The sequence below is a fragment of the Pleurodeles waltl genome, chromosome 9 (genome assembly GCF_031143425.1).
Source record: "Pleurodeles waltl isolate 20211129_DDA chromosome 9, aPleWal1.hap1.20221129, whole genome shotgun sequence".
NCBI classification, from domain to species: Eukaryota; Metazoa; Chordata; class Amphibia; order Caudata; family Salamandridae; genus Pleurodeles; species Pleurodeles waltl.
In genome coordinates, this window is record NC_090448.1 from 158,743,154 (window position 1) to 158,767,543 (window position 24,390).

Below are 24,390 nucleotides of genomic sequence, written 5' to 3' on the forward strand. Positions count from 1 at the left end.
GTAAGCAGAAACATAAGGCTGAAGGACACAAAGTGATGTCTCCGAAGAAAAAATAATCGGTGCTTCACATGCAGATTTTCATTTCCGGATGAAGGCAAAATTCCCACCACTGGACAAGAATAGAAAGGCTGTGGGAAAGAGAACCAATTTCTAACAGTTTGCAAGGCAAAGGAAAAACTAAGTGAACCACACTGAGAAAACAAAACAGTCGCCTGAACGTTCTAGAAGTGAAGTTTTATGCGCGTACACAATGCCAAGCAGCAACATCAGCTGAGGCAAACCGACACTAAACACAGTTGATTGTCATCTAAATCTCCGTCCAAGAGTTCTTCAGTTTCATTGCAAAGTGACAGTCGGCAAGATGAATGTGCGATGTTGATATTTACTTCAGAAAAACGTGTGCATGTTGGACTGGCAGCATGCGATGAAAAATACGAGTCAAAGAAAAGTCTACAAAATAAATCACATAAGTCATTTGAACATTGTCCGAAAATTAAACTCAAGATAAAAGGCTGCTCCATACCTTTTATTATTGACAGCGGTGCGTAAATAAACATTATGCCGGAGAAGAAATACACTGAACTATATCCACTGCTCCATCGCACATCCAAGATTAAAATGTATACATGGGCTGCATCAAGGCCATCAACGAATCAAGGTTAATTTGTAGAAAACATGTAACACAAAAAGACAAAGGTACAAGCACCCATTTATGTACTTCAAGGTAATGCGTCAAATGCAAGTTAACTCAGTTTTAATACTGCTGCTGAAATGGGACTGATATCTGTGAACCACAACGTGAATGCTCATCATAGAATATTTAGTCAGTTCCCTTCTTGGTTTCATGGATTAGGAAAATTTAAGACCATGAAAGTGAAACTGCATATCAAACAGGACAATCATCCTGTTGTTCAAAGACACAGACAAATTGAATTTCATTTACAAGAAGCTGTTGAGAAAGAGCTTGAGATATTTCTAAAGCATGATATCTTTGAGTGATCTACCGGTCTAACTTCGTAGGTTTCACCCATAGTGGTGGTACTCAAAAAGGACAGTGAAAGAGTGTACGCATCTGTGTTGATATGCGTCAAGCTAACAAGAGAACAACATCCCAGTCCGCATATTGATAAAATGATCACACAGTTAAATGGTGCCAAAGTCTTCTCTGGCCTTGATCTGAACAAAGGGTTTGATTAATTTAAACTTGAAGAAAGTTGCAGGTACATTACTAACTTTTCTACTCACATTGGTTTGTACAGATATAAAAGACTGAGTTTTGGTGTGTCATCAGCTGCAGAACTTTTTCAAGCTGTCATGCAATGTATAATACAGCCTATCACGAAGGGTTTCAAGTACAGTGATCATATATTTGTCTTTAAATCCACACAAAAAGAACATGATAAAGCTTTTACCAAAGTTTGTAGACTACTTGCTGATGCAGGTCTACCCTTGAATATTGTTAAGTTTGAGTTCTACGAAACACAACTCAAATTATTCGGCCACATATTTTCTGATTGGGGTATGGTGCCGAATCCAGCTCAAGTAGAAGCCTTGCCAGCCACTAATCCCCCACAAGATGTTACCATCTTACGTTCATTCCTTGGCATAGCCAGTTACTGTTCTAGTAACATAAATGACTTTGGCCCAGAAAGTACTTCCTTAAGAGACTTAACATAAAGAAATTCTATTTTACTGCTCACACAAATGTAAACTAAGTTTAAGATAATCAAGCATGCATTTGAGAAACTCACTGAAATGTTCTAATTTCATCCTGAGCTCCATACATAGGCTGTTGTTGATGCAAACCGTTAGGTTGGGCGCGGTCCTTGCCCAACAAAATGGACACCCAAATGCTAAAAGGCATATTGTGGCATATGGAAACAGACGTTTGTCACAAACTGAACGTGCCTATTCACAGCCTGACAAAGAAGGTTTAGCAGTGGTTTGGGCTTATGAACATTCTACATATTTTCACTCTTGTAACTAATCATCAAGCATTGCTTACCATCTTTGGCAATCCAAAAGCCAAGATGCTTCCCAGAATTGAACAAGGGGATTTGCCTCTACAGGAATATGACTACACTATCATGCACTGACCAGTGAAAGATCAAAACCCTACTGACTACTTTTCACGAGTTCCAGTACAGTGTCATTAACTTCATTGTAAAGTCAAACACCCCTGACACTATTTCTTTGGAACAAATTATTACTGCAACAAGCAAAAACAGTGACATGTTGATACTAAAGGACATTATTGCACATCAATCATGCAAACAGCACACTCGATCTCTCACACGTGGCAGCAAATATCAGAAGCTCAAAAATGGAAAAAGACAAACTGTCTGTTACTCAAGAAGGTTTTTATCAGATGAGGTTTGAGAATTATCACACTAGAGAGTGTGCGACAACACGTAATTGAAGTAGCCCATGAAGGAACTGTGGAATTGTTGCCACTAAACAAGTTCCCAGAGACTGAGGGCCTCATTACAAGTCCGGCGTCCCGACCCTCATATTATGACCATGGCAGAGCCCCCACGGTCCAACTGCCGATGGCCTGGCGGTACCAGTGGTCTCAATCCGCCAGGGCAGCGCTACCCTCGAGATTACGAACCACGTTACCGCCAGCCTTTGATTGGCAGTGCCACTGCCATGCAAAGGCTATGCTACTTTTCAAGCTTACCGGTCGATTCTTCATTCAACCACAGGTGAAAGTCCTGCCACTCTGATGTGTGGGAGAGTCATGACGACCAAGTTACCACAATGGACTAAAAGGATATCTACATCAGATGGTGAACTTCATCAAAAGGACTTGTTTTGTAAACAAAAGATGAAAGTATATGCCGACCATCGCTGATGTGCCAAGAACATTACTTTCAAGGAAGGAGATCAACTATTGGTGTGACAAGAAAGACAACATGAATCTGATGCGCCCTTGGATGCTGAACTCTCTGAAGTTGTGACTAGCAAAGGACGCATGGTGACTGTGCACCATACTGGAAAGTTCATTACGCAAGATACTTCGCACTTCAGACATTTGCGAGTTCCTAATGCCAGGGATGAGACTGGTTCGATTGAGACTCCAGAGCACCCCCTGACTGCATCAGACCCTACATCACCAGTATCAGTCATGAATACTTCTCTCTTCCCAGCCTCAGAGGACATAATCTGGGTGTTTAGTCAGAGCTCCAGGATGACTTATATAGGAGTTGTAACGTATGTATGTGTATATATATATATATATATATATATATATATATATATATATATATATATATATATATATGTCTGTAAAAAACATTTTTTACTTAGCAAGGACGGCGATGTTGTGTCTTGTGAGTTAGCGATGACGGTAACCGTTTGGTTCCTGATGGGCTCCAAAGAACTGTGACCTAAGTGTTAGGGCGTGCTGAATAGATTTCAAGTTTAATTCCCAAGTACCAAAGATGTGGAGGAAGCTACAGACATCAGCCACAGACAAATTTCCTCAATGTATTTTGTTGCCTCATAGCTTGCCCTCCATATTAGTCTCTGTGGCCCCCAAGTGAGCAGGCGTTCAATCCCGGCGTTGAGGCATTGTGCCCTTTTTGCGTAGTCTGTGTTCTTGCATACTTTACCCTTTAGCACAGTGTCATTAAAAGTGAGAAGCCATCAGATCCCTCCACAATTTATTATTGTTTAACGGAAATGCCAAAGAGATCACAGTCCAGATACATTAAGCCTGCTCACAGTTTCCAAGAGAAATTCTTAATCTTCACACAGTGTGGATCTATATCTAGGAAGTCATCCACTCTGTGCCAATTTGTAGAAGGTAACACACATCAATTAGACCAAATTATGTGCTAGGATGAAAGCTTCATTGCCATGACACCCTCAAGCAGCTTCTCTCCATTCCTGCCAAGCTCCAACTTCCCATTTTCCAATCACCCTAGTACCAACGTTCTGTGAAGGGAACGTGGAACACAGAACATTGGCTTAGCCTTCGATAATACAAGTATACATAACCTTGACCAGCATAAAACATAACACACTTCAGTCTTCAGAAAGAGTTATTTTCTTTGCCTCTCTTTTGTCTGTTGACTAAATTCATACCTATAATGACCTCATTGAGCTATGAAAGAAACAGCAAAACATCCAATAAGTTAAAAAAAAAAAAAAAACTGCAAGTGCGAATGTAGCACAAACACATAGTATTAAAAATAAAGATTAAATATAAATTTAGTGGAATTTCTGCATGACAAAATCTATTATAATTATTTCACTACTCTGTTTTATTAGCGTACCCAAAGCACCTTCTCGCTTTATGAAATTAAATGACCATCTCTTCACAAATCAATACCAAGTATAACATAAGGTCAGCCAACTGAACTGTAATCGACCACCACTTTAAGTAAATAAGACAACTCAAATGCACTGTGATTATGTGTGTTGCCGCCTTTTAGGCCAGTCGGTATCCACCTGAAATGCCCCATCCAATCTGAAGTGATTTCATTTAAATCTTTTAGTTTTTGCATATGAGCTTCTTTGCAAATATAACCCCAACACTCAGATTCTGAATTGAGACAACACTTTTAAGAGCCACTATATTACTACAAATATTTCTCCTTAGAATAATTTCAATATACCTTTTGATATGCATTGTACACACTGCACACTGTTTGTGTGTATAAACATTCACACATCTAATACTACGGTGCAGTGTAACTAACATGAGAAAAACTCTGGTCAAAAGGGCTCTTCTATGTGATGTTACATTACTGCACAAATTTAACCCCTTACTGCACAAATGTAATCCCTTATATCTGGCTTTCTATATTATTGTGTTCCAAATACAAATGCACATGCAGATTCTAATGTACTATTTATTACTACTGAACTGGGAGACACAGGACATACTGACGCAGCAGAGGCTTAGCCTCTTGTTAGTCAAGGGCACTTCCCAAACTCAAAAATGGTAATAAATAGCTTTTAAAATCAGGACATATGTATATTTAGCAATGTATAACCTAAGAGTTATATATATATAGTGAGTGATTAGTTACTAGACATTCTACTGCACTGTAAGCAGGGCCACTTGAATTATGTTGCAGGATAACTAATTTATGCCACAGGTCTGCAAACATGGGGCAAGACGTCCCAGTCAATTGGTACACCTTTTGCGAGGTTTGCAGAGCCTAAAATAGGCCTGAACTGCACACATAAATCAGGACATATGTATATTTAGCAATGTATAACCTAAGAGTTATATATATAGTGAGTGATTAGTTACTAGACATTCTACTGCACTGTAAGCAGGGCCACTTGAATTATGTTGCGGGATAACTAATTTATGCCACAGGTCTGCAAACATGGGGCAAGACGTCCCAGTCAATTGGTACACCTTTTGCGAGGTTTGCAGAGCCTAAAATAGGCCTGAACTGCACACATAATGAGGGAGGTCCAACAAGGGGTCCAGGACCCTACTAGGCTTTATGAACTCTACAAAAAAAAAAGTAAAATAAAAAAATAAAAAGTGAGTCCGCCGGTCTTGCACATTTGGGTTGCCCACCCACTGAGGGTAGGGAGCTGGCTAATCACAGCTGAACCGAAGGCACGTAATAAATACTGATTCAGTTAAAAATAATTTTCTCACCCACTTCTTAGCTGTTGAGGCTTACCTCCTTAATCCTACACCAGGAGCTTGTTATACTTTTAAAAAATATATGTTTGGGACACTTTGCGGGACACAAAAAGTATTAAGGTCACATTCTAAAGATACCCAGGGTTTGCAGAGTCCCCGGAGGGAACAGAGAAAATAAACAAAATATAGCAACATTTTTTTTTAAATATAAAAAGTGCAATGCAACGGAGGGTCCTTTTTTCTTCTAAAACTGAAATCAACAAAGTCTGCTGTGTTAAGATCAACATCTTTCCATTTTTCAGGAAGAAGAAAGTTATAACCAATAAATGACCACATGTGGTAGTCTTTTTTTTTTTTTTAACCTAATAGTAATTGTTGGTGGAAAAAAGGTGTGGAACCATGGATATACCTGAAAAGCTATACAATCCTGGAAGCTACACAAAATTCGGAATTCAGTAAGGGGTCATTTGTTTAGCTCACACGTTTTTTCTAAAGAGCCCAACAGCTGAAATAAAAACACACTGAAAATAAGTTAGAAAAAAGCTGCCAAGATATAAATTTCAAATTACATCCCCGAAGGCTGATTTACAAAATTAATGTACCATTACATTTGTTATGCCCTCATGACTAGAGAGATATAGAGTGTTTATTGATTGTCCAAAAACACACAATTCCTAGAGCTGCAGTTTATATTGATTTTTAATTGCATATCGGCTATGTTTAAATTCATATGAGAAAATGGGTATTAGGCAAATCTGGGCATGAATTAAATGTGTCCAAGATAATTAATTTAGGAATAGTGATTATTTGAACAACTCTGAAATTTGAATTACCAATCCTATCATATTTTGTCAGAGGGTATTTTGTAAAATGTGTTCTTTCTTGCACACTGGCTTACATCTGGAAGCCAAGAAATGGAGAGAAATTCAATTCATAGTAGAAAATGTTGCACTGCTCTGTGTTGCCAAAGTTCTACGTAATAAAACTTGTGTGGTTGCGCCAAGCACCTATGTAACAAAAGACCTCAAAATTTCACCATAAAAATAAAGGGCCCATTTTGTCAATGTGGGTATCTGTGATATTCGGGCCTGGGCTCTGCTACCACCCACCAAACCTAGACATTTCTGAACCTAGACACCCAGGAAAGTGGAGGGTGGGGTGACTTGGGTTGGTCCCACAAAATGTTCTGACCCAGAATGGCTTTCAAACCTCAAACTAGCACAAAAGCATGCATTATCCTCACATTTCTGTGTGGGAAAGATCTGGAATCTGCGGTGAGCCAGAAACTTACTCCATCCCAGCATTCATACTTCTCCCAATAAAAACAGCTTGCATGATGTATTGCTTCTATTATGTAACAGTACCCACATTTCTCACTAATACTTTTAATACATATAAACCATCTAGACAGCTCAGATCAGAGAAAAGCAATGCTCTTATCTTCATGCCCTGTTTTAGACTAGCAAAATGGGATCAAAGAGCCTTCAGGATCGAGGAAGCCAGATAATGGAAGTAAATTCCCTTAGAATATGTTTTATGATACGACATCTACAATTCATGAAATCTATGAAAAACTAGATATACTGTCAAGTTCCAAATCCTCTGGCCTCTGATTCTCTTTAACTAAAGGTAATTTATTATTTTGTTGCAACTTCTGTAGCACAAAGAAACTCTGTCATAGCGTGAGATATGCTCAAGAAATATCCATGAAAACATATACAAAAATAAATTTAATAACCATGCCTTGGTGGGCTGCCCCCCCTTTTTTTTTTATTTTTTTTACCATTCATCCCTGGTGTCTAGTGGGTTTTTACACTTCTAGACACAATGTGGGTGGTGATGAGGAGGGGACAGAAAGACTGCTGGGGCCATTTTGTGCAGGGGGCATGGCCCAATGCCTGTATGGGCTTCCCCAAACATGGCCTTTTTTGTTTTTTTATGAATTGCTCTGGTGACAAGTGGGTTTTCAAACTCCTGGGGAAGATTGACTTAAACAGACCCCACCCCCAATCTGTCCAAATTGATAGGGTGGGGGCGGGTAGAAAGAGTATTTTGCCCCTTTTGGGGTAGGGCCATGACATGATGCCACAGTGGGTTGCCCTGTTTCTTTAAACTTTATCCCTGCTGGTCTAGTGGTTATGGAAACACATGCTTCCCCCACTCTGGGTGATTGAGTTTAACCCCAAAATCAGGGCAAAAACACAGTTGACGGAGCACTAATTAAATTAAATTAAATGCAGACCATGCCCAATGGTGTTACAAATGTTTCTGTAAAAAATAAAATCCTTCTACTGATTGCAGCAAAGGATTTCCTTTGTCAATACAGTGAACGAACCATTCACGTCCATTGCACTACAAAAGTAATACAAAGGTGAACCAGTCATTCAACAAACAAACGGTTAAAGGGAAATGAGCAGAGTGTATGAATATATTTATCACCAAGTTGCCACTGTGTAATCATAGTTAGGATTGTGGAAATGCCTTTTTTGGGTTGCTAATAACTTTGGCGCCGTTTTCCATAGGTACTTTAGACACAGCTACAGACCAAACGTCTAAACAAATATACACATTTGGCAGAAATCTAGATCCTGGTCCAGAAAGAGTGCGTTTTGTTACTTGGTGTAAATCTGTTCAGCAGTTTCTGAGCAAGTAAAGCTAAAAAAACGTTCTATATATCATGCCACAAAGGATCCACGGAGCCAACAGATCTCATGCTGAGGTCTGATTAGCATTCTGCACATCAACAAAGATGTGGCACCAGCCATCTCAGGACCTGTGACTCAGTCTCAAGTCCTACGAAAACATTAAGACACAAGGGGCAGGGTAGGGATACCCTTGCACACCCCCCCCCCCTCCAGATCTGGTGGTGCGGTCCCAGATGGGCCTGTGTGGAGAAAAAACATTTTTTTCCTTTTTATATTTTGCAGTAACTTCACAGTGGAGCCTGTGCATTTAAAAAAAAACTTCAGGGTGGGCCATGGCCCGTTTGGAGGGGGAATATATAATTTAGGTGAGGGGGCGTGCAACCCTCATCTTCAAGCCTAGAAAGGATGAGGGACCCCACCCACTGCGGCCGTGTCAACAATAAAAGGGAAAGGGGTGAGAGGACCCCCTTCCCGAAGCCTCTAAGAGCCCTCAGGAAACTCCATCCTTTGAGGGCGATATTATAATAAAGGAGAGGGGGCCGCACAGCTCCACTCCCAGAACCATAGAGGGATCCCAGGGACCCCAATTCTTGGGGCCAGCTAAAAAAAAATAACAAAAACGAAACTGCTCCAGTGGGGTGGGGGCAATGCTGGCTCCTGCTGCACCTGCAATGCGTGCAAAGCAAGAGAGCCAGCAGGGCTGCGGGGCACTGGGTCTCCCCCAGCAGGCCCCAGTGAGGGAGGTGCTGTGGGCTGCCGCGGGTGGGCACCAGGCATCCTACTTTAAAATAATATTTAAAAAAGCCAGCTTCAGCAGGAGCAGGGATACCGCACGCTGTGGGGGCCCTGAGGCTCCTCAGGCAGCCCTCTTCATAAAGGCGTGGTGTGCCCCAAGTGGGCACCAGGGAACCCCTTAACACACACACACACACATATATATATATATATATATATATATATATATATATATATCTGCCATCTCCTGCATGGCCTTGTTAAATTTGGCCACCTTATTAAAAAAAAAAAGAGAGAAAAAGAAAGAAAAGTAAAGAAAAGAACAATGAGTGTCCCAGGTGGGACCAGTAGATTCCAAAAAATATAAAAAAGGAAAAAAGAAAAAACAAGTTATTAATAAATAAGCGGGCACAGCTACTCATTTATTATTTACTGCTCCTTGATGGTGCAAGCTATAATGCCTTGTGAGGGCTATTTACATTTACATTTTTGGGGTGATGTCCCTAGAAGAGGGCAGGGGAACCACCAAACATATTTTTATAATGTTGAGGGGGGCTGCAGGAAGTTCTGCAGCCCCAAGCCACATTAGAAAAAAAATAGTACGTCTCCTAGGTCACTGAATCCATGACCTAAGCGGAACTTACCATATGTTTTTTAAAGCATTTCCCGGGCTGGAGCTTTTGTTCTACAGCTGGGAATGCAGTGCCTTCTAGAGGCTAGTTGTATGGCTGCATTTTATATGCCCTGAAGATGTATGAAAATGATGCAAGGCCTTCTTGTGGTAGTTTTTATGATTGTATTTTTTTGGGATGAAAAATATTAAAAAAGACTCAGAGACAGGTTTGTTTTATTTAAAAAAAAACAAAGGACGTGTGATGCAGGGTGTTGGCCTTATTTATTGTTATAAAATATACTTTACTTTGAAAAAAACCTAGAAATTCACTGAAAAAAGGTTAAAGTGATGTTAGAGTTAGATGAAGATTTCAGTTAAAACATGCTGTTTTAAACTTACAAAACCACTGAACTTCACCAGTTAAAGTTATCTCAAGTAACTATAACTCCCTAAGGTAATTTTAACTTGCGCTTTCACAATGCTCTGGCAATTACTCATATTATATCACTCATGACATCTTCTAGAACATCACTGATAATATCAAAGGACGATTTGAAATGCAAATATTGATAATAAAATTGTGTGTGGGGAGGGCACGAGGTATAGCTATCTTAGGGAATGTGTGTTAAAACATGCTTTTCTTCTTTTAAAATACAAATGATTGCATAAAAAAAAGCATTTGTATATTAAAGGTTAAGAGCAATGCCCCCTAAAAAGGTATCCTTGTACTGCTCTTTTTTATCCAGCACATACCAGCAAGCAGAAAGACCGAACAAAATGGTGTTCAAAATGGCCCCCAGAAAATATTTGGAAGTAAATGCATTTTTTTATACATACTGAAAATCAAGCATATATCTGGTCCTCTTGGAACCAAAGTTACACATCCCGGTCTAAATGCATGCAAAAATACAATTTGGTAGTCATGTGAAATATTTAATGGTACTGATTTTCTAAATTTCAGAATTGACTTAACTGACAGGAAGGTCAAATAAGCAGTTGGTAATTGTGATTAGACCATACAGCAGGTTTATGCCATTTAGCTGTAAGCTTTTCCCACTATGATGATCAGTTTAATAATAAATGTGCTGACCATTACCTTCATCACAACTCCCATAATAGGCAGGCTTAGCGTTTTCCCTGGAGATGGTGGTGGCCAGCGATCAATATCACAACAAGCTGAAAAAATGGAATTGGAAAATGTTAAACTTATGCTTTTTCATCATTGGGGTTCTGAATATCATTATGGGCTTCTCAATATTACCAATAACATTCGGAAACTCACAGCACAATCTTTGTTTGTTTTTACATACCATCTGTATCTGAAGATGAACAGATGGTAGGTTTGTATCGAGGAACAACTACACATGCTTAATTAGTAAAATGCTATGTAGGAAAACAACACCAATTAAGCTAAAGCCTGCTTAGCTCCATGCTAGACCCTACAGTGACAGCTTGAATTAAGACACTATGACCAGTCACTTTGACTGAAAACAAGATGGTGTGACAGACTGCATGAATGACTGTGTAATATCTTTTAAGTATTTTAGATTTCTACATCAAACTTTTCGGGGGCCAGATTGTTAATCACAAAGCATTTTAAGACAATACCAAAGAACAGTTTCTAAATCACACCCAAAGATCCTCAACAGTAATATATTATCAACATTCTCCCACAAAGGGTAATATTACCATGTGGTCAGCTTAATAAAATATTTAAGAAGAATATCACAAAAACATTACAGGTCGACCAAGTACAGAAATAGAAATTATAAAGGTGAAATGTTAAGAGGCTCCATTCATAAAGATTAGGGTGATCAAGAATAAATGAAAAAAGGGAAAGGACCGGTTCAGTGAAGAAACAGAATTGAATACAATTATGGAACATTTAAGAAATTCTAAGGGAGCAAAAGTACATTCATTTTTAGTACTGGGGAGACAAGTGTTGCGTACCCCTCTCCAGGAAAACTAATAATCAGAAGTGGCCTACGGGTCTCCCACTGCAGCCCACAAAGAGACTCTGCACTGGCACCTACTGGAATGGCTGTTGACATCTACACTAGGAAGAGAGTGTCAAAACTCTTGTGAGGGCACAAGGTGCACCAGGTCTGACAATCCAGTGTCATAAAAGATTGCTGTCAAGCACACAAACCTTTCTACCTTCTGAAATATGCCTAGGAATGAAGAGGGGCAGACATCCCTAGATGCACTTATGCAGTTGCATGGCTCAGTTCATCAGTGAAGGACCAGCCCGTCCTTGATTAGCAGGGTTCACTCCTCACAAGTTCCCCAGATACTTTTACAATTTTTATATTAATAGTTTTCATTTTGGAATAAGAAAAGAAAAAGTACGTAGATGACCATCTTAATGCCAATGTTTTACAGATACTCAGTTTTAATGCTGCAAGAGGTGTCTGGGGAAAAATCTTTTATAGTGGAGTTAATTTGTTAATTTATGTAATAGCTGCAAAGACAACAAAATTATAAAATAAGTAGTATTTTCATGAATACATTGGCAGTGGGTACAAATTACTTTTGGTGCTTTTGGCATTAGGTGTTTGTGTCCTTCACTCATGTAGATAAATATAATTTTGTTTATTACCCAAACCATATTTTACCATCTTTGACAATTCCCTCACTAACATAGTTCCTGGTTCTAAGTGCAAGAATATTTGCAGTAACCACAATAGGTACACCTATTCAGTGCAACTGAAGAGTTGAATGGCCTGGGTCAGGGCCTGATATGTGAGGACCCAGCCCTTTAGATCTTTTTTTTTTATATAAGTAAGCATGGCGAAATATGACCAAATCTTCAAGTTAAGCCAAACCTGAAGAGCTCAATGACACTGAAATGTCTACTCACCATTATGGGAGGCAGTTACCATGGGTCTGCTTTATAAAACTTATGAAAGAATGGGAAAAAAAAACCTCAGAAGTATATAGGTTCTGAATCGGTTCTTAATAAATATGGTCTGAGTGCCTCGTGTCAGCAAGTGAGACAATTTTGGCCACTATCATTCTATGCTAAAATTATTGCTGAAAAGGGCCTGAAATATAGTGAAAAATTATATAAGCATAAACCTCTTGCCATTTAATTTTACAGGTGCCTTTCGATATTATGCATCTGTAATAAGAAAATAATGATGCATGCCACGTGCACAGTAGACATTGAAAAGAGGGAGTAGAAAAAAAAGACTACTACATCTACACTTGAATGGAAACGGTTGTCAGATATCTATACCCATAATGCTTAAACTCTGAGGGAAGATGTGTATCATTTGCTTTCCTATGGTGAGTGATCTCGCAGATCTCCCACGACTTAAACTGTCTGAAGAAGCAGTAAGACCCAACCTAACTGTAAGCAGTGATAGCACATTTCAGTATACAGCAGTCTCCTACTTTAAAGATGCAACAAATAAACCACAAGTAAAAGAATAAAATCATTAAGCATTGGCACAGTGCCAGAGACAGACATTGATGAGAATCTAAGAAGACCTGAAGATATCAAGATACTGTAAGATTTTCAGAGCTGTGGCCTTGTGAGACATAAACCAAAAGTGGAGGCAGGAGACTCGTGGACCCATACAAATCTAAGTGGCCCGCCATAAATTCCATCTAAATTCAAAGTAGTGATGCTCTACTTGAGTATTTCCTAAACTACTGTTTTACATCGAGAAAGAGGGAAGCAGAAAAAAATGCACTTACCTCAAAGCAAGTGCCTATGAATACATTTGAATAGCCTGCATGGACATATAGTAAAACAAAGAGTAACCTGCACATAAATAAAACAAACTACAATATGATTTATGAAAGGTGTGGAGTCTCTGCTATCTTTATGAGGACAGATGAAAATCCTGAATTAAGAAAGTGAAAGAGGGTCTCCAAGCCCAGTGGAAAATGATATGTTGGCCAAGGGGAAAAAAAGATTAGACTTACGCACGAACATATTTATAGAGGTCTACTATTGTTACCACTGGAATGAGAAACCGTGATTTAAGAGTGGGCATGCGCATATCCACTATGGAGAAGTATCATAATAAATTTTCTGAATGAATACTTAATATATTATTCAAATGCAAATATACATTTGAAAGAACACACACAAACGATCTAGAAGGAAAAAGTAGGAGTTGGAATGTTTAACGAGTAACTATATGCATCTAATTCTGGGAAGCCTCTTGGACAAGAATTTGCAGATTAAAAAGAAAAAAAAACAGTGAACAAAGTAAACTATGGACAGAAAATATAAGAATAGAATACCATGGAAAAATAGAAATATTCAATAAGGCAGAGAAGAAGGTGAATAAGGGACCAAATTATTACCAGATTGTGCAACTGACAGCAGAGGTTTGCACTCTATGTTAGTAAAAGAAAGCAGTGGCAAACAGCAGTAAATCCCTGAGCCACAAAACCACAATTCTGCAATGAGTCTTAGGGGTGAGAATCTATAGACCGCTGTCCAGAGTGATCTACCAGTTGCCAAGATTAACTGTCATTTGATCCATCACATTTTGCTTTTGTGGGCTGCACGGCCTTTGCTCCTACAACATGCAGTGCCACAAACTCAAAGTGCACATCCCACATGAGGTTCTACGAGGTCGGGGATTCCTTAACAGTTCAGGCTAGACTGCTCCTTCTGACACTGGGACCAAAATTGCTTTGCATATGGGTGGAGATTGTCCGTAGCGAAGGAATGCAGCCCAGAGCAACTACCAGTGAGTGAGCCTAATTCAAGCATTTGCTTGTATAACCCTTTGCTATTTTTCCAGGGAAGGGTACCAAAAAACAAAACAAAGCATTCCCTTCCCAGGTCCTCTAATGTGAAGTGCAGCAGGAACCAATATGAGACTGCAATGTCGTACTCTCCCTTATTTGGCTCTATCAATCTGCATTGAGGAATCTGATCAACAATTTGGCTTTTATGCCTACTCGGAAATACACTAAAAATGTACGTCAATACAAACAAAACTAGTATTCAGGAGTACAAATATTGGCGACTCTTGAAAGAAAAGCACTTTGCACTTGAAGTCAAGGCTTTGGCACCTTTAAGTGAGCGTGGACCTACTCAGTATACCTATGTGGACAGCATCACAATCTTAACCCGGGTCTGTATTACTCTTCACTGAAACGAGTCCGCCTTTGTTGGCCAGAGTTTATTTCTACGATTTTCAGAACATCATTTCATGGACTTTCTCATGCAGTAGAACAAATCAAGTACTTATGACAGATAAGCATTCACAGAAGTCCTTCTCCCACCGTTTCATGAGTATTACAGGGGAGGAATATGTGGGAGGAAGCTGCAAACAAATAGATTTTTACAGCCTACAACCAGTGGAAAAATATTTCCATGACGAATGGAGCATGTTCAGTGGGATATATCTTGGCAAATTAGATCAAGAAGAAAAACTCTCAGGACACTTTAGCACATTCTGATAATTTGAGCCAATAATTAAGATTCTGGCTCTAGCTAAAAGGTGACAAGTGTTGCAAACACATTTTTATTCAACAGTGAACTGGATGAGGAGCAAAATTCTAACAGAAAAAAAACAATGAAACTCGCATTCCCTTTCAAGCCCTATTTGAATTTTTATTCAACTCCTAGAAAAGTTAAGACTGGTTCCTAATATACTGTGACTCTGCACAGTCATTGTGCATGATCAGTGTCAATGTTTGTATTGTTATATTTATGGTTGAACTATATGAAAATAGGTAATAAATAATAAACATTAACATACAATTTAACAAATGTGTACAGCCTTGTCTGAACATAGATAAAAAAAAAAAATGGCACACTAATAACTAAAATAAATGTACTGAATATGAAAAAGAACAGGTAAGGCAAGACTGCAAGCATACAACAAACATCTTGTTAGCACAGTATATCTGCAACAAATCTTAATTTATAGTCACACCTCTTCCAGTGCTCTCGCCCCTTGTCCCCACTTAAAATCAGAGATGGGATCTGAGCCTGACCTGCTTCCAGACAAGGTTCGTTTTTCTCGAAGTACTCTGGGGCAATCTGCTTCAGCACCGTGTGGAAAAATGCGACATAAGGAAGCTTGCTGATCATGACCAATGACTGAAAAACAAAATGTGTGAATTGAAACAGTATCAACAGCTGTTTCTGTATTTGTATGTCTTCTTGTCCCATAGATTAATAACGAATTTAGTCACACATCATGAGAAAAGAACTCTGTCTCCAGAGGCACGTGAAATTTTCTCCAACTTTGATTGGGTAACAATCATTAAGATATGACTAATTAGTTCAAAATATAGTTAAGAACATCAAAGGCAACACCGACACGATCATTAAAAAACTCGGAAATAATTTATTGTCTAATGATGTAGCATTTGGTAGGAGGACTGCTTGCTATATTAAAACCTAACCTAATTATTTTTGAAATCACACTTCTTAAAAAAGCTGAGTTGTCTCATTAACCAATTTCTTTCTTTTTACAAAACCCAAGTTTTGGGAATTAAAGTTAAATTTACAAGGAATACAATAGTTTGAGGTGACAGGTGCCAATGTCGAACTACTCTTTGCAAAGCATTTTTAATATTAACACTTAATTCAAACCAAATATTGCAGCACTTCCCCTGATTAAACAGATATACCTCGCGCTTTAAAACCTTTGATAATCAAATATGAAACTCAGGATGTGAATGCATTACTGATGAGAAAAGAAAATTATAGAAAATAGAAAAGATGATTAGTAAATAAGAGAAACATGAAATCATGGTAACTTGCATTAAGAAGAAGAAAAAAAAAATCAGGCACTTGCAGTGTCATTCGGTTTGGCTTATTAATGAAGGAGCCCGTTCAGTCACTGATGGATTTAAGCACTCAGGTCATCACGCATGCACCCACCCTTGCACTCATGCATCCATTCATCCTCTCATTAACTCGTTCTTAGATTTGCCCATTTAAACTACTTCCATCTATAACACACGCACAAGTTAAAAAACAATCAAGATAACCGTAAAGAATAAAAGTGCAAAAAACATACTGCCATCTAGCCAAGGTGGGCACGTACTTTCAATGACAAATAAAATAAAACACAGCAGTAGGTGGCCGTCTTGCAACGGAATTATCCATAGCGTATAGTAGTTTGGCACTGCCGAAACATTTAGAACCAACATGTTGGCCTTCTTGAACACTCGTATTAATGATGGATGACGGCAGTCCGGTTTACAGGCAGTGGCGGTACAGGATGTGTCGCACTGCGGATGAGATGAATGCCAAGCAAGCAGCTCGTTAAAGCTGCTGGGCAACTGAAGTCTGTTCTAATAAATGAATGCAAAAAGAGGGGAAGGAAAGAAATGATAGAGGATGTACAAAAAGAGAAAATGTAAAACTAAAGTAGTCGCTGGCCACTCCTCGCACTGAAACACACTCATTTTCAGGCAGATGCGGCCATGCAGCTAGACAAATACCGACAATCACAGAGCAATACAGCCAATGGCTGAAGAGGGTTGACCCATTTCCCCATTCTATCATGGATGAAAGCAAAGTGTACATGACATGCACTGACACCAAAGTTAGAAGACGGCTGACCTAAAGTCCTCTATAAATAAATAAATGAATGATCTACTGGCAATTATTAGGTAGTTATAGTTATAGTTAGAATCATGTTTCCACAGGAACATAAGAAAAACGTTTTTGACTTAGCTATATCTTCGGAGCCGTTGGAAGAATTGTCCCAAAAGTTTCTAAAAAAAGTGTGCCAGTAATTCTTGTTGCACATGGAAAGTTTCAGGGTGATCTGTCAAGCAGGGGTGAAAAAATGGGGGAGTAAAAAAAAAAAAAATGTAATAAAAAATAAAAAGTGTGTTTCCCATGTTAATTCTCATGGAAGTTTTGAACACCACTAAAGCCCGAACCGATGGACTGAATTAAACCAAATATAGCAGTAAGGTAGATTTTGTTCCACAGATTGTGCTTATTAGGTGGAGCACACAAGCGCTCTGATGTATTGTAATCTATCTGTGGGCTTTTACCTACGCCCACCGAACGCCCATCACTATCACTTGTTCATTGGCTTGCCTTTCAAATATCTTTTTTTATAATTGGTAAATGCTTTATGTTTATGTCTTCTTGGGGGAGTTTTGTTACTGCCTTGGCCACCGACCTTGTTGCATGGATAACTGCACTTTTGCTGATAAGTTTGACTGCGAGCTGACTTCTTTTTCCTTTTGTGTCTCTCAGCGCGCTCATGCTCATGGTGGCCATGGTGCTTTGAATCGGCTCACTTATGTCAACTATTTTACTTTTCATTTTCAATTTATATGGCAAGAAAAGTCCACTTAGCAATTTGCAACGGTAATAGCTGTAACTGAGCAAACGAGAGACACACTGCATTGCAAATGCTTGTTATTTGGTGTAAATCCGTTCAGTAGTTGTTGAAAAACTTAAGGAAAACAAAATTTGTGTGTCAAGGGTGACGGTTCTTCTGAGATGACTTTGCAAAGATTAATAATCTTGTGCATGGAAATGCAGAGCTCTGATTGGCTGCCAACACTTCATCAGAGTCCCAAAACAAAAACGCAGAAAAAAAGAAAAAATGGGAGGGTACGAATACCCTGCCCCTCTAAGTCTTGGTCTGGGGTCCCAGAGGCACCCCACCGGAGTAAAAAAACATTTTTTGAAAACATTTGCTGCAAATTCGTGGAATTTACAGCAAAAACTGAAAAAAATAAAAGAAACAAGAGCCGTCACCGGTGCTTGATTTCAATAAAGCCCCTGGGTGGGCCAGGCCCTGGGGGCATGCAGTGCTTTAAAATAAAATGGAGGGGGGGGGTGCACGGGACCACCACCTTCCCGGGGCTTAAAATAAATAGTATGTGGGAGGGCTGCAGCCCCTAGGGGACCACCACCTCCTTGGGGCAAAATACATTAATTGTAATGGGGGGGATCCTGTGGACACCCTGGTGCCCGCCATCTCCCAGGGGTGCTAACTAAAGTAAGGAGGCGGTCCGTTGCTGACCCCTGGCCCCAGAAACCACCACCTCCGTGCAGCAAATTGTAAATGCTGGAGGGGGGCCATGTAGCCCCCCCCCCCTCCTGGAGCCAATAATGGCCCTGAGGACCACCAGCCCCCAAGGCCGGCTCCTGCTATGTCCCGGGGTGCAGATCCCTGGGACATAGCTGTTTTCTGACTTGGTGGGAGCTTTGACAGCTCCTGCCAAACGAGAACAAACACACACGCTTCCAGCAGACGAGAGCTGTCAAAGTGCTCTCGCCCAGGGTTTCCACTCTTTCCCTGCCCACAGAGATGAGGGCAGAGAAAGAGATAAAACGATTGCTCTTGCACACAGGGAACTGAATATTTAGCAGCGCCCTGTGTGCAAGAGCAATGCTTGAGGCTTCCCCTGTGATCTCATTGCACACTGGGTGCACCAAGGAGACATGGCAGGGCCCCAGGGAAGGGGTCTCCGGGGCCGAAATCACGCCTGGCCCTGGGAGACAGGCAGCTCAGTCCCCCTCCCCAGTTCACCCTAGTAGCATGACTGATGAGTAGTAATGAGTCCACCTTAATAGTAGGAGTAAATATTACATCACAAGTGATGTAATATGTGAGGTCAGAAGAGCATTGTGGGATTGTTAGCTTAAGTAGCTATAACTGCTGAGTTTCACTGGTTTTGTACGAGTGAAATGTGAGCCTAACTATAACGTCCTTGTAATCTTTGGTTTCTTCATTTTTATATTGAAGTTTTTGATTAGAAGGTGTTGACTGGCAACTAAGGCTCTAAGGTCATTACTCAGGCTAGGAGGGAAATGGCTAGATTACCTTTTATTGATGTATAATGTCAGTTCTGTTGCTCCCTAGCTGGGGTGCTCTTCCAAACTTTTCTTTTTATTGTGAGTACAAGTAATAGAAAAAATACAACAGGGGAACATAAATTCATTATATGGATCACAGACAATTTACAGTATTCAAATAAATCAATGGACTGTAAGCCATCATATTAAAAGGTATACACAACAATCTCTAGTCTGGTGCCAAATATTTTCTCAAATTCCCCCAGATAGGATGAAATTTCACCATAGATCCTCTAACATTAACTTTCTGGCATTCCAATTCATACACCTCTATTACCTCTTTCCACCACTCCTCATACTTAACGGAAAAGGAGAATTCCAGTTCCTTGAGGGTATAAATGACCCAGGCAGTAGTTCCTATGCCAAGCAGCCTAATTCTCCAGAAGTCTATACAAGAGATATTTACCTCTGGACTGAGGACTATAATGGTGTGCGTTTCAGACATGTAGCAAACATATCAACAGTACCTGCTACTCCGGCTGAGCAACTATAAGTTCTATTATACAATTTTCTCAGTTTGGAGTGGCTGATATACAAATTAAACAGTGTCCAGTAAATCCGGCATCTCAATCTAATACGAATAATAATCTTGCAGACTCACTCAAGAATACAAGTTAAGTTCTTGTTCCATGATCTCCTCGCCTAAACAATGAGTCCATTTATCAGCCCATATTCCCAAATCATTATAAAAAATACCCAATAAGGCAGCTGAACTCTTCCAAAATGCTAGATAAATATTTGTCGAATGTCAGTGTGCAACAGTAGGCTGGGCCCACTGGGTTATGATATTAATATTCCCACTCAATAGGGAGGTCCAGATCTGTAAGTTATTTACAAAAAATCACTACAGTGCAGGACGAATTCTGCCTGTAAATAAGAAAATTCTTTTATCCTGAACTCGGCCCTCAAATTGCCAAATCGCTTAATTCCCACATTTTCCCAAGCACCAAAGTAAGAGGAAGCAAAGCATTTGAGTAGGTCTGGATTATTTAACAGCGTTTTAAAGGTGTGAAGAGGTGGAATTTCTAGAGACCTCCTCATATTACCCTAGTGCTTTTCAAGTTATAATGTGGTCTTAAGTCTGCTTTTGAATTTGGTATGACTAGTGACAGCATCTTTCACAAATGAAATGGCTTAGTTCCAGTTCTCAGGACAGGTATCATAATGCATACAAATACAATTAACCATGCTAGCCCAATAGTAGAAACGCCAATTGTGAAGTGCCAATCCTCATTTAATTGTTGGGCGTTTTGAAGTTTTTCAACATCTCTGCTCTTTTGCCCCCTTCCATATAAATCTATAAGGGACGTAAAAGGGCAGTGACCGAAAGAAATACAGGATTTTGGGAAGGATATTTATTTTAACTAGGTTCATTTGCCCGGTTAGGGAGTTGGGTAGATGCATCCTTTTATGCAGCGATAGCCTGAGCAGCCGTAACTGCACAGTATAGTTATATTCATAGCATTGCAGTAGGTGCCAAGATAATGCCCAGATACCTAGCTCATGGTGACACAAACGGATTGCAGATGCTTGCTCCTTCCAAACGTATACAAGTACAAACGTATTCTGATTCAAGTAAAGTTTTTACATAGCAGATATTACACCCCTAAACCACTTCATAGACTGGGCCAAAACATGCTGTGCTAGATGCTGGACCTAGGAAGCTGGGTTAATTCATCTGGTGTGGTGCTGCAAGACAATTGCTAGTTTAAGGGTCGAGCTACTACAGACCCTCACTGAAATGAAAGGAATCACAGTCCCACCCTCTCCAATTATAACTCTATTGGGATACTTGAAAGACATGCCCCTAGAGGAATGAAAAACATAGCCTTGGTGTTTCTGCTATGGATAGAGGTGTGATACATTGGGGAAAAGGCCCACCTCTCAAAATTAGAGACTGGCTGAAGAACATAACATACTGCAATGAACATTTAAATGCTTTCTGGAAATAGATGCCTGTCCAATTCAGACTAAAGGATATATGGGATCCCCTGCAAATGTACTTCCTACAATACACTGAGGTACAATCTGCTGATCAGTGAACTACTGCAATTTTGTAAAAAGGCTTGAATTTCCCAGTATGGTTTAATCAACCCTATTTTGCCTCTTTTAAATCTGCAGTGATTAGGGCACTATCAACTAGTAATCTCTCTATGTACTCAATATATCAGGGTTGATGTAGAAATGATAAAGTGCTGCACGCATATTTTCTATCTGTACAGACAATGGTAATGAAAGAACTGACTTTATAACTATGTTGAGGGTGGGTTATGTTGTTACTTTGGAAACTTGAAAAGAATAATTAAAACAAGACAGCCTCTATGGCATTTCGTTGAGATTCTAGAAAGATTTATTACAGTGCAAATCTACTGCATCTGAGTTTTGTCAAAGGAGGTAATCAGCACAAAAACGCCTGCCTGCAGAGGTAATCTGTGAGATTTCATTTATCAATTTCATTTCATTTCAAGCATTCAAAACGCCTCGGCCCGCCTCATCCTCGACATACCCCGCAGCAGCCACATCTCCGCACACCTGAGACACCTGCATTGGCTCCCAGTCAGCAAAAGGATCACCTTCCGACTTCTCACCCACGCACACAAAGCCCTCCACGACAAGGGACCGGAATACCTCAACAGACGCCTCAGCTTCTACGTCCCCACCCGCCTCCTCCGCTCCTCTGGCCTCACACTCGCTGCTGTCCCTCGCATCCGCCGCTCCACGGCGGGTGGGAGATCTTTCTCCTTCCTGGCGGCCAAGACCTGGAACTCCCTCCCCACCAGCCTCAGGACCACCCAGGACCACTCCTCTTTCCGGAGACTCCTAAAGACCTGGCTGTTCGAGCAGCGATAACCCCCCTTTTTCCCCTAGTGCCTTGAGACCCGCACGGGTGAGTAGCGCGCTTTATAAATGTTAATGATTTGATTTGATTTGATCAAGATAAAGGTCTGCAAACGTTAACAGTTTGCAGTAACAGTCCACCATTACAAGCCAATTGACTTCATTGAGTTTTATAATATAATAAATACATCAGGAATAGTTCCTTTGCCACAACTTTAAATTGAAAAACCTTTTCCAGTGAACCTACCCGGCCTGCAGCCTTTGGCACCATAATGGGCTCAAACCTACTGTATTGAGCATACTCTTTCCCAAAAGGCAACCGCTAGATATACTGTAATAAAATTATAAATATCTTCAAAGTTACAGCAGTTGAAACTATTTAAAATTTCTCTTAAAAGGGCTCAACAAGCATTATCACAGTGCAAAATTTTAACCCCCTGGTTTGTTTGGGTGGGTCACGAACACCAAAACCCTTGCCTACTAGGATGACCAGTTAGATTCAATCAAACAAAGTGCCAGTCTACAATCTTTAAAACAATGTAATAAAAATCAACCCTTAAAAGTCTAGGGTTTTCAGCATGCTTTTCACAATAAGGCAGGTCTACTGGCTTAGTCACAACTTTTATAATAAACAGATAAATAACACAGGATTTGATATATATTTTCAGAAGAAACAATAAGACCTATTGCCTTTATCACTGGCTTGGTAATCAACACAGGCCTACTGAGATGTGCGCAAGAACAATAATGCATTCGGATATAAATTTACAAATATGTACAAAATTGCAGATGAGAAAAATGGTATAAAACCTCCCTCAAAAAAGCTAAACAAGAATCATCACCATACAACTCTTCGTCCCCCAGGGTTTGTCAAAGGGTAGCCAACACCAAAATCCTTTGCCACCAAGGTATTTGTGAGATTTAGTGTGATAAAATACCTTTCTGCAGCCTGTAGCAGTCCGATATAAATCCACTGTTAAAAGCCTACTGCCTTGAACCAATTAGCGTTCCACCCCCAGTGCTGAGCCCCTTTTATATGGAACATTTCTCTTTACTTTAGTTTTAAAAGGCTCACATAACCCTGCCTCCAACAACTCACCAGTGAGGAACCAAGAAAACAATTTAGCAAATGTTATCTCCCCCACCCTAATCACTCCCTCTCCACACCCACTTCACCAATAGTGACCTTTAATGACAAATGCCTTGGATTGTAAGATGTCCAATCCTTATGGAGTGACCATAGCATTACACCGCGAAATTCACTTGCACAACTTCACTCCTTATTAATCGTTCAAGACTATCTATGTTGTTCAAACCAACAGTCTTAATACTCGGAGGTATTTTGGGCACCTAGGGGAACCTCGTTGAATTCTGCTGGCAGAAATAACAGACAAGGCTCTTATCCAGTTTCAAACTCTTTCCCTTTTTGCTTAAATGTTAGATTTAGTCTCCATCCCAATTATCTCCCATTTTGTATAGCCAGAAACTAGGAAATCGAGTACTCTTCTTTTTTTTCTCTTTTATTATTGTAGCATTTCGCACTTAAGCCTTCTTAACTGTGTTTCAACAAAAGATATCCAAGCCAAATTTGGAAAGCCCAAGTTACCAAGGTTTTTGCATTTTGTGAGTGGTAGTGAATTTTTACCTATTTTCTGTGGTTTCAACCTACTTTAAGATTGTGGTAGAAACGTGTGAAATCCATATGTGAACCTGAAAAGCTAAACATTTCTGAAAACTATGCAAAATTCTGCAAGAGACATCTTTTTCTCAAAGAAACTAATTTCTTAAATACAAAACAATCATGAAAATTAGGTTGGATGGCTGTTTTACAAAAGTTATATGCCAACACAACTGTCTGACCCCTCCATCCGTAGGGATATAATGCATTTGTTGGTTGCCCAAACACACACGATAAGCAGAGCCAAAAGCTTAACTGCAGATCATATTTCACTGTGTACCAAACATGCAGTAATTTATATGGAAATATCTAATGAAAGAAAAATGGGTAGGAAGGAAACCTATGCATTTTTTAAATGTGCCAAAGCTACTGAGTTTAGAAATAGTGGTTATTTGTACAACTCTGACTCTGGGGTCAACCATAATATTGAGATTTAGATGGCATTTT

At 39.8% G+C, this 24,390-nt stretch overlaps 1 protein-coding gene across 1 annotated transcript in view; it reads right to left on the reverse strand.

Moving 5' to 3' along the window:
• DENND6A (DENN domain containing 6A) overlaps positions 1 to 24,390 on the reverse strand; it is a 292,813-nt gene that overhangs the window by 189,879 nt on the left and 78,544 nt on the right. The window contains exons 6-7 of the mRNA XM_069206473.1: positions 15,581 to 15,686; positions 10,707 to 10,786 (exon numbers count right to left, since the gene is read on the reverse strand). Coding sequence (XP_069062574.1) covers positions 10,707 to 10,786; positions 15,581 to 15,686 — 186 coding nt within the window. The remainder of the gene's footprint in view (positions 1 to 10,706; positions 10,787 to 15,580; positions 15,687 to 24,390) is intronic.